At 46.8% G+C, this 12,111-nt stretch overlaps 1 protein-coding gene across 1 annotated transcript; it reads right to left on the bottom strand.

Moving 5' to 3' along the window:
* Positions 1 to 582: 582 nt before the first annotated feature.
* Positions 583 to 1,818, bottom strand: LOC124683262 (acyl transferase 5-like). The gene has a single exon (XM_047217818.1). The coding sequence runs from the start codon at positions 1,801 to 1,803 to the stop codon at positions 715 to 717; it is 1,089 nt and encodes a 362-aa protein (XP_047073774.1). The 5' UTR covers positions 1,804 to 1,818; the 3' UTR covers positions 583 to 714.
* Between the last annotated feature and the right edge of the window lie 10,293 nt (positions 1,819 to 12,111).

Genomic DNA, 12,111 nt, shown 5'->3' with positions numbered 1-12,111 from the left:
TCTAGATACACTTAAATTGTAGATATAGAGAGTGGACAAATGGAGGCCGAGCTACATGTAGCCCTTTATTTTGAAAATTTTGAAATTATAGTTTTAAGTTTCAAAAAATTCTGAAAAAAATCTTGGATGTAGCCAATGATGGTATCTACAAACATGTAAAATCTCAACGTGAAATTCTTAGTAATTTATGCTACATAAAAATGACAAATGTGTGGATCTCAGAATAGTGAATAGTGCATATTTGAAAACTATAAAACCTGCCAGATTTTTTCGTTTGTGTGTAGTGTACAGTACAAAAAAATTACATTGAGATTTTACATGTTTGTAGATTTTATCATTGTCTACATTCAAGATAATTTTTTAGAAAATTTTGAAACTTAAAATTAGGATTTCAGATTTTTTGAAAATAAAGAGCTACATGTAGCTCGGCCTCCGTTTGCATTTTTCGATACATCCGTATCTACAAAACTTGAGACACTTATTTTTAAAACGGAGGGTGTACCATTTATGTTTATTGTCTTTCTTAGATCAAGGAAACTACTAAGAGAGGACGTGCCTACACTACATTGTACATTCCCTTATTCACTCATTCAGACAACTTCCAATTTGTGACGTCTCCTCTCAGACTCTCATCTCAAATGAACATTTCTTTTCGAAACTGATCTCACATGAACATGGAGATGCCCACGAACGATGCATGCATATGCATTGCCTCTAGGCAAACTTGGCGAGCTCGGCAGCGAAGATGGCGGCGTGCGGCTCCTCGACGCAGCGGATCAGCACCCGGACGCCCCCGCGCCTGGGCGCCGGCGGCCTGACGACTAGGAGCGTCGCGGCGAAGTTGGCCTTGTCGTCGTGCGGGTACGTATAGAAGCCGGGCATGCCGAAGCCGTAGTCCACCTCGTCGAACCCGAGGCGGCTCGCGTCCGACAGAATGGCCGTGCTGTAGTCCAGCGGCACGTCGTAGCGATAGACGCCGCGTCTCCAGTCCGCGAACCCCGCAGCGACGGCCTCCTTCGCCTCCCGTACTGCGCCGACCAACTCCGCCATTGCCGACTCCCGGGCGGCTCTGCTGGTCCTACCGACGCACCCCAGGTACACGCAGTTGCCGTAGTACCCGTCCACTTCCGGCAGCACGTCGCGGAGGAGGTGTCGCGTGCCGGCAGGGAAGCTGACCCGGACATCGGCGACGTCCGGGAGCGCCCCCGCCAGTGCCAGCGCGCGGCACTTAAACACGACGGCTGCCACCGCGTCGAAGGTGGAGCAGCCCTCCCCCGCAGCCTGCTTGAACTCTTTCTTGACGCGCTGGATGCTCTCCGCCGAGATGTCCGCCACCTGGGTCACGAGCCGGCTGAACTCCGTGACGACCGCGAAAAACGGGGGCGGCGGGCTGGGCGGGTCAGGGATCAAGTGGCGGTCCCACACCGGAGCCACCGACGGCGCTGGGAGCCCCCGCGCTAGCTCCCCCACAGCCGTCAGGAACCGCGCCGCGCCGTACCCGTCAAACACGGTGTGGCTGAAGGTGATCCCAACGGCGAACCCACCGCAGGTGAACCTCGTCGCCTGAGCCATGAGAATGAGGCCGTCGAGCTTCTCGCCTGGGGGAGGGCGCGGGAGGAGGAGCTCCCCGGGGATGGGCAGAGGGAAGGACTCAAGGCCGTCCACGTCGGCGAGCGCGCAGCTCGCGGCGGCCTCCACGAACCAGACGCCCTCACCAGTGCAGTCCACCGCTAGGCCGGACGGGGTGATGCGACCGGCCACCGGGTAGTACGGCACAAGCGCCCTCGCAAACCCGCAGCGCATCGCGGCCACGGCGGCGCCTTGGTCATCGGCGTGGTCGGCGGAGAGCGAGGACGGGGGAAAGACCTGGATGATGTTCACGAGACCAGCGATGGTCTTGTCGATGCAGGAGAGCGGGAGTGTGCCGCCCGGGGTTGGACCGGCCGGCGGGATAAGTGCCGGCGGCGACTTGGCAACGGTGGGCTTGCCGGCCATTGACAGCGAGATCGATAAGAGGGTGGCTCAGATTTACAACAGCTAAGATGGGATAGAACTTGAACCGAACCAAGACCGTGGGATTCGGTGCTGCACTGAAACTTAAGCTAACGTACGTTGGCTGCAAGCATGCTTGAGAGATGAGGTCCAAGATGACGTCGCCCGCGCAAAACTAACAAAGCTCAGTGAGTCAGTGAGATGTCGACAAACCGCAGAAGACGTGAGGCGGTAGGGCGGCAGATGCTCGAGCTGGCCTTGCACGACTTGAGCGGTGGCACTCGGGTCGTCCCCGCGGACCGAAAATGCGTCTAGCACCACCTCCAGTGGGCGACGCAAAGTAACCGGGCCGTCCGCGAAGACACAAACCTGATCCAAATATGCGCCAGGTTTGCGTCTCTACGGACCCTCGGCGGTCGCACCTAGCGTCCGCTCGCTTCCCCACGGGCCCTCATGGCAGCGACCCAGGTTCGATCGGTCTCGAATTCACAACGCTCGCCGGTGTGGCAACCGCGAAGAGCAACCGCCGCCATGGAGCGCCAAACCGCCGCGGAAGAGCAACCGCCGCGGAAGAGCAACCGTCGGCCTCTTCGTTATACGCACCGCCGTTAATCCCCGCACATTATAACCCCGCGTCTACGGTAATTCAAGTTTAACCTCCTCTTGTTCTTCTTCTCCAACACCGGCACGCCATAAGCGACTACACGCTGCCGTCCGACTCGGAGAGCGAGGGCAAGTCGCCCGGATTTCTGCATTGGTGGGAATCCCCTGCGACGCCAAGCGATCCGGGCTCCACGCCCAGCGACTCTGCCTCCACGCCGAGTGAGGAGGAGGAGGACGGAGGCGGCAATGGCAGCGAAGGCCATGAGGAGGACGGAGGCGGCGCTGCCAGGGACGCCGAGAACGAGGAGGAGGGCCAGGAGGAGGAGGAGGAGGACTCCGACACCAAGTTCGCCCGGTTGGAGGCGCAGGAGGCGGCGGACGACAAGGCGGCGGCAAGGAAGAAGTCCAGGGCCCGGGCAAGGGCGCTAGCGCGGGCGGCGCGTCGTCGTCCGTTCACCAACGACGACGACGAAGACGCTATTTCTTCCAGTTTCAACTCCTCGACGGGCGAGTTGTCCTCCAGTTCCGACGAGGAGGTGACAAGCAAGAGGCGCAGGAGTTTCGACGACGAGGCAGGGCCTTCTAACAAGAAGGCCAAAAAATAGTTTTAGTTTATATGTTTTTAAATTTGTTCTTCTTCGTATGTTAAATATGTTTGAATCTAGTCGATTGAAGTATCCGATTCATTGTTTAGGCTATAATCTATTCGATTGGAGCAACATGACATCATTGAGTACGCGTTTAAACTTGATCATTCAACAAATTTAAAAATAAGTAGCACAAAAAAAAAATACTTGCATGTCCAAAATGCGTCGGACCACTGGAGGTAGCCCCGAGGCAAACGGACATTTCGCCCCTGGCGGTCATTTTGGCGTCCGCTAGGCGACGCAAACGGACGCCAGCGGACAATTTGGGCGTCCGAAATGCGTCGCGCCGCTGGCATCTCCAGCGGCGCGAGCGACCATTTGCGTCCGTCGTGATCGAATATGCGTCTGGGCCTCCTCCAGCGGAGCGACGCAAAGTGATCGGGTCGTCCGCGGTGACGCAAACCTGGCCCAAATATACGTCAGGTTTGCGTCTCCGTGGACGCTGCGCGGTCGCGCCGAGCGTCATCCTTTTCCTACCCGGTCCCGCAAGTCAGGGATAGCGAAATCGACCACTTCGATTTGCTTCTTTTCCCCTTCTTTGCTGCCCTAGTGCGACGCCACCACCCCAACACCAGCCGCTGTCGTCCCGCCGCAGCGCCGCAGTACTCGCCGTCTGGTTGTCGCCACGCGGGAGAGCAGGATCGTACTCGGGATTGGCTCCAGCGCGTACCTGCCGGCTGTTTTGGGGCCAAACATTGCCGGTTGCGCCGCCCTTCCGCGCCGCCACGACCTGTTCGGTAAATTGTGTCGGTAGGTTTCTTCTCCTATTTTCGGCGCTATTGTGCGCGGCCATTGATCCACAGTTCGTACCCACGCAGATGGACATGTGACAGATGTTGCAGAAGTTCCACGCCGAGGTCGTTGACTCCTCTTCCGACGAGGAGTCCGATCAGTCGACGCAGACATTGGCAACTACTGCGGCCTCCATGATCCACGAGTTCACTTCAAATGAGGGGCCAGTGCACCGGGGCTCTGTCAATGGCCGCTTAAAAAACCTGCCGCGCAACAGAGTGCAGGGGCAGCTCCGGCTACACAATGACTACTTCCACCTCACTGATCCGGTGTTCAAGGAAAAAATGTTCCGGCGCCGATACAGGATGTCAAGGGAGTTGTTCTTGGTCATTCTCCGGGGCGTCAGAAACTACGACCCGTACTTCCAATGCAGGCCCGATGCAACAGGTGCGCTAGGCTTCACCTCCTACCAAAAATGCTCCGCCGCTATTCGCATGCTATCATATGGAATGGCTGCTGATATATTCGATGAGTATCTTCGAATGGGTGAGAGCACCTGCCTTGAGTCCATGTACCGGTTTTGCCTAGCCGTAATTGCCGTGTTCGGACAACATTACTGTAGGGAGCCAACAGTTGAGGATACAAGGCGATTGTGGTCTATCAATGAGTTTAGAGGGTTCCCAGGAATGATTGGCAGCATAGATTGCATGCACTGGGAGTGGAAGAACTGTCCATTTGGATGGCAGGGTCAGTACAGCGGGCATGCGGAGGGATGGACTGTCATTCTGGAAGCTGTCATATCTCAAGATTTATGGATTTGGCATTCATTTTTTGGCATGGCCGGTTCCAACAATGACATCAATGTGTTGCACCGATCACCGGTTTTCAACCGGCTCATGCAAGGCAAAGCTCCCCGGGTGAGCTATGAGATCAATGGAAATGAATATGACAAGCCATATTATCTTGCTGATGGCATCTACCCTGACTGGGCCACACTAGTGAAGAGTGTCCGTAATCCAAACTCCGAGAAGACGAGGAGGTTTGCCAAGATGCAAGAGGCTTGCATGAAAGATGTGGAGCGTGGATTTGGTGTGCTCCAAGCTCGGTGGGCAATTGTCCGTCACCCGGCAAGAATATGGTCGCTGAAGACCATGCATGAGGTGATGACATGTTGCCTAATCATGCACAGCATGATCGTTGAGAACGAGCGTCCTGATGGCCGCAATGAGAACCACTGGGATTTTCAAGGTGAGCTAGTTGCGCCACTCCCTGGGGCTTTATCTTGGGAGAACTATCTACATATGAATGTAGAAGTCACTGACGAAAACGTGTGCAAACGGCTGCAGAAGGATCTGATTGAACATCAGTGGGCATTGGCTGGCCATGATGACCATGCCTAGAGGAATACTATCTTATTTTCATGTGGACTTTTAAAATTTGAAGGTAATAACTATGACTTTGTTAAAACTCTTTATTTTGTTGTTTTCAAACTTCATAATTCATGCCGATGCAGAAATGCGTCGGGCCACTGGAGGCACCCCCAGGCGCAAATGGACGCCCGGGCAAAAACGATCTTTCTCGCATCCGCCACGAACGGACGCTCGCGGACACCAATCCTTATCGGAAGAGAACGGCATATGTTTCTTGCACGGGTCCATCTACTACTCTTCAACTTTTGCAGGGCATGGTATGTATCATCAGATTACATCTCTCTCCTCTCACACTTCGTAGTACCACGTGTAAAACTCGAACTTGCCGCCGGCATGGCTCCGGCGACCGTTAGTGGCCAGCGCCACCTTCATTTGGCTTGACACATCTCCCCGCGACGAAACCGCCTAGCCACGCATCCGCGCGTGCGCTCAAGCGCCGTGGCAGTGCTCGACTGGGCCAACGTTGTAATGACGTCAGCCTCTCATTTCTTTTTCTGAAAATAATATTCTGCAATTATTACATCCCTAACATGTGGGTCCACCTTGTCAAAATTTAAATCATTTCGTAAATGTTTGATAGTTAATAAATCCCTGACAGCGGGTCCAGGTGTCAAAATTTTAATGCTTTATGAAAATTACAATAAATAAATAAAATACGTAAAATTCTAATTCATTTCAAATCATAAAATGTGTATAATAAATCAAAATAATCGCAAAAGAAAGATCTATCTATTGAAATTTTAATAATGGGTGCTTACTTGAAAAAAATCCAATTATTCAATTAACCTTGATTATGCAATTTTGTATTATTCTAAAAAAATATAACCATAAATATTTAATGGTAGTTATATCATACTTTCAAAACTCAACTAAACATGTAAAATGTAATCCTATTTCACGTATTCGTATTAAGCTTTCATTTACCAACATTTAAAATCCGAATTCAATATAAATTCATAAATTATTTTGAAGTAAGAAAAGTTAAGAAAACACTTTAAACCAAGTGCAATTTGCAAGATGAATCCATTACCTAAATTAAATATTAATGACCCACAAGTATAGGGGGTGTATCGTAGTACTTTCGATAAATAAGAGTGTCAAACCCAACGATGAGCAGAAGATGTTGACAAGCAGTTTCGATGAAGGATTCACTGTAAATGCTCACAGACAAGTTTTCAGAAGGTTTTGATATAGCAGATAAATAAAATACAAGTAATTAAAATGCGAGAATAATAATTGCATCAAGTGGCCCAACACTTTTTAGCACAAAGGACAAACCGATTTGTTTACTTATGATGACCAAACGTTTTTGAGGACACACGTGAATTTAGTCTAGTGCTTTCTCTTCATATAGTTGATTAATCTTCATTGTTTTGATAAGTGTTGTGTGGGTGAACCTATGCTAATGCACCGCCCTTCCTAGGACTAATACATACTTGTGATTAAACCCCTTGCAAGCATCCGCAAATACAAGAAAGTAATTAAGATAAATCTAACCACAACCTTAAACTCTGAGATCCAGCTATCCCTCATGCATCGATATACCAACGGGGTTCAGGTTGCTGTCACTCCGGCAACCCCACAATTAGCAAACGAATACAAGATGCATTCCCCTAGGCCCATAGAGGTGAAGTATCATGTAGTCGACGTTCACATGACACCACTAAAAGAATAACATCAAAACTTAAATATCAAACCATTAAATATTACTCAACATAGTTCACTACTAACATTTAGACTTCACCCATGTCCTCAAGAACTAAACGAACTACTCACAAGACATCATATGGAATATGATCAGAGGTGATATGATGATGAATAACAATCTGAACATAAACCTTGATTCAATGGTTTCACTCAATAGCATCAATAACAAGGAGTAATCAACACCGGGAGAGTTTCCCCTATGAAATAATCAAGATTCAACCCTAGATGTTACAGCGGAGACGAGGTGCAGCGGTGGAGATGACGGTGTCGGTGGTGGAGATGATGATGATGATCCCAATGAAGTCCAGCTCGATGACGGTGACGATGGCGAAAATTTCCCCCTCCGGGAGGGAATTTCCCCGGCAGATTTCTACCTGCCGGAGAGCTCTTTTCTCTCTGTTGTTTTGCCGCCCCGCGGAAAGGGCGATGGCCGAGGGGGTCGTGGGCCCCCTCCCCACATGGCGGCGTGCCAGCCCTGGTGGCCGCGCTGGCCTATGGGGAGGGCCCATGGCGGCCCTCCTCGGCCCCCCCTTTTGGCTGGCTCCGTCATCTAGGAAAATAGGAGGTTCGGTATATTTTCCGTCAATTGTTGATCTTCAGAAATATTGTATCCTGACGGTGCTTTTTCCAGCAGAATTCTGACTCCGGTGAGTAATTCTCCAATAATCATGAAACATGCAAAATAGGTGAAATAACATAAGTATCATCTCTAAGTATGAAATATATCAATGAATAACAGTAAATTATGATATAAAATAGTGATACAAAATGGACGTATCAACTCCCCCCAAGCTTAGACCTCGCTTGTCCCCAAGCGAAACTGAACTCAGTAAACAAGACCACATGTTTATGGAGTGAAGAGTCGATAAATAAAATACGGACAAGAAGCATCACATTTATTAATTCACACAAGACATTCTAGTAAACAACTTCCTCATATAACTCAACTTGAGACAAGTAAAGGGAAATCACAAATAAAGGTGCATAGGAAATCATAATTGGTGATGGCAAACTTCGTTCTTCGTCAAAGAACAATTAACAGATTGTACTTATCTTTCGAGCAGAGCCTTTATATTAGAGCTTATATGGCAGATCTTACATGCTCAATCATAACAATCTCCTCTTAATCATTGATAACCTTCAAAGTCATATTCATTCAGATAAAATTTGTACTAAACAAGAAAGAATAAAAGGCATGATTAAATAGATCACAATATAAATGTTTGGATCACAACAACTCAATTGCTTGCTTGAGATAGAGGGAAATAGGTTTACTGACTGAACATAAAGTAAAAGAAAGGCCCTTCGCAGAGGGAAGCAGGGATTAAATCATGTGCTAGAGCTTTTCAAGTTTTGAAATCATATAGGGAGCATAAAAGTAAAGTTTTAAGAGGTGTTTGTTGTTGTCAACGAATGGTAGTGGGCACTCTAACCCCCTTGTCAAACAGACTTTCAAAGAGCGGCTCCCATGAAGGACGTTATCTCTACCAGCAAGGTAGATCATCCCTCTTCTCTTTTGTTTACACATGTACTTTAGTTTTATTTATGGATGACACTCCTCCCAACCTTTTGCTTTCACAAACTATGGCTAACCGAATCCTCGGGTGCCTTCCAATCATTTCACATACCATGGAGGAGTATCTATTTGCAAAATTAAGTTGCTTACTGATGAATCAGGGAAAACATGTGAAGAGAATTATTAATGAAATTTAATTAATTGGGGCTGGGAACCCCGTTGCCAGCTCTTTTTGCAAAATTATTGGATAAGCGGATGTGCCACTAGTCCATTGGTGAAAGTCTGCCCAACAAGATTGAAAGATAAAACACCACATACTTCCGCATGAGCTATAAAACATTGACACTAATAAGAGATAATAACTTTTTGAATTGTTTAAAGGTAGCACATGAAATATTTACTTGGAGTGGCGCAAAATACCACATAGTAGGTAGTTATGGTGGACACAAATGGCATGGGTTTGGTTTAAGGTTTTGGATGCACGAGAAGCATTCCCTCTCAGTACAGGTCTTTGACTAGCAAGGTCGGTTAGCAAGCATAAGAGTTGAGGGAAACAAACAAATATACATGTGATAGAAACAATCATGCATCTTCCTTGTGAGCACAAAAAAATTTAACTTCAGAATACTAAGCTCATTAGCTAACAAGAAAGAAAGATAATGAAATAATATATCTACATTTATTTCCCTCTTTTATACTTAAGCCTTAAAGTATTGTTGATGTTGACCAATGCTAAGTTTGCCAAAGCCAAACAGATTTACTTGATGATCCCAAAGTGATACCAATACTAACAACAAGATCAATCATATAGCAGAAATTGCAAACTAAAATAAGGTGTCCAATAAGTAAATGATAAAACTTCTCATTAATATTTCATAACGATAACTCACAGCAAGGGATACATAGATAACCAACTAAAAGAGAGATACTTCCACACTGCAACCATCTTATATGATAACTTCCCTACTCATGATATGACACTACTTGATAGTAAAAAGGTAAAAGATAGTGATGATGTGATACCGCGGCACTCCCCCAAGCTTGGAATAAACCAAGGGGGTGCCAATACCAATGATGAATTACTCCTTCGGTGGTGATGGTGGAACGACCCTGATGGGAGTAAGGAACCGCTCTAGCATTCTGCGAAGTCGGTTGTTCTCCTCCTGAAGTATCTCCACTTCCCTTCTCAGAACACGGTATTGATCACAAAACTCATCGGTAACCCGAAGAGCTTCCTCCACAACAGGGAAAGAGTTGAGGCTAGGAACAGGTGGTAAAGGTCCCTGCAAGTTATGAGAGAAAGAACGTCGAGTGTTAACCGATCCCACCAAGATTGGCTTACTCCCCACAGCTTGCCGCTCTCTTTCTATTGATGACATCTTCTTCACTTCCTCCTTGACACTCTCATCCATCTCTTTCCACTCGGGGTCTTGAATATCTTCCTCCAAAGGCTCCTTGTCCTTGTTGTTGGAGACCATGGTGGCTCTAGATCTGAAAACAATACCTGGCAGAAAACAGCTCGAAACAAAACACGACGAGAAGACGATATACGGACCTCGGGGGATTATATAACAAAAAAATTCACGACAAAAGGAAAGTACCAGGTCGAACCCGAGTGGGAGAGGGACTCCGAGGAGCCGTCCCCTTATGGCAGCGCAGCCATGGTGGGGCCCACGCCACCACGTGGGGACGCGCCCTCGTGCGTCTCCTCCGCTCCGATTCGATCTTGTAATTTTTCATATTTTCTAAAAATAGCAAAAACATTGTTCGGAAAGTTAGACGCGGACTTTTTACTACGAAAACTGTTACCTATTCGGAGTCGAACTCTGCAGAACTATCAATTTGATCTTTGATGAAAGTTTCCGGAGTCACCACTCGAATAACATCAACATCTTCATTATAAGAATCTCTAGAAATATAATGTTTGAGTCTTTGTCCATTCACCACTTGTGTGGCATCACCTTTCAGCGAGGCAATTTTTATTGCCCCTGAACGATACACCTCCACAATGACATACGGTCCTTCCCATTTTGAGAGTAATTTCCCTGCAAAAAATCTGAGACGAAACCGATACAATAGGATATTATCTCCAACATTAAATTCTCTTTTAATAATTCTTCTATCATGCCATTTCTTAACTTTCTCCTTAAAAAGTTTAGCATTTTCATAAGCTTCACTTCTCGACTCATCTAGAGAACTCAATAGTAGCAACCTTTTCTTACCAGCAAGTTTAAAATCTTTATTAAGTTCTCTTACCGCCCAATAAGCTTTGTGTTCTAGCTCTAAAGGTAAATGACAAGCTTTTCCATAAACCATTTTATAAGGAGACATACCCATAGGATTTTTATAAGCAGTTCTATAAGCCCACAACGCTTCCTTCAACTTACTAGCCCAATTTTTCCTAGATTTATTAACAGTCTTTTGCAAGATAGATTTAATTTCTCTATTTGATAATTCTACTTACCCACTAGTTTGGGGATGATAAGCTGAAGCAATTCTATGATTAATACCATATTTAGCAAGAGTTTTCTAAAACCACCATGAATAAAATGAGAACCTCCATCAGTCATAAGATATCTAGGTACTCCAAACCTAGGAAAAATAACATCTAAAAGCATTCTTAAAGAGGTCTCACCATCAACACTTTTTGTGGGTATGGTTTCCACCCATTTAGTAACATAATCAACAACAACAAGTATATGAGTGTTACCTTCTGAAGAAGGGAAAGGACCCATGAAGTCAAATCCCCAACAATCAAATGGTTCAATAACAAGAGTATAATTCATAGGCATTTCATTGCGTCTAGAGATATTACCAACTCTTTGACATTCATCACAAGATAAAATAAACTTTCTTGCATCTTTAAAAAAGAGTTGGCCAATAAAAACCTGACTGTAGAACCTTTTGTGCGGTTCTATCTCCGGCGTGATGTCTGATGGCGTGTAACTCACACGTTCGTTGGGAACCCCAAGAGGAAGGTATGATGCGCACAACAACAAGTTTTCCCTCAGAAAGAAACCAAGGTTTATCGAACCAGGAGGAGCCAAGAAGCACGTTGAAGGTTGATGGCGGCGGGATGTAGTGCGGCGCAACACCAAAGATCCTGGCGCCAACGTGGAACCTGCACAACTTAACCAAAGTACTTTGCCCCAACGAAACAAGTGAGGTTGTCAATCTCACCGGCTTGCCGTAACAAAGGATTAACCGTATTGTGTGGAAGATGATTGTTTGCGAGAGAAAACAAGTAAAACAAGTATTGCAGCAGATTTGTATTTCAAGTATAAAAGAATGGACCGGGGTCCACAGTTCACTAGAGGTGTCTCTCCCATAAGATAAAAGCATGTTGGGTGAACAAATTACGGTCGGGCAATTGAAAAATAGAGAGAGCATAACAATGCACATACATGTCATGATAAGTATAGTGAGATTTAATTGGGCATTACGACAAAGTACACGGACCGCCATCCAACCGCATCTATGCCTA

This window comes from Lolium rigidum, chromosome 1 (genome assembly GCF_022539505.1).
Source record: "Lolium rigidum isolate FL_2022 chromosome 1, APGP_CSIRO_Lrig_0.1, whole genome shotgun sequence".
Taxonomy (NCBI): domain Eukaryota; kingdom Viridiplantae; phylum Streptophyta; class Magnoliopsida; order Poales; family Poaceae; genus Lolium; species Lolium rigidum.
The sequence above is the reverse complement of the archived record's forward strand: the minus strand, read 5'-3'. Positions and strand labels throughout refer to the sequence as shown.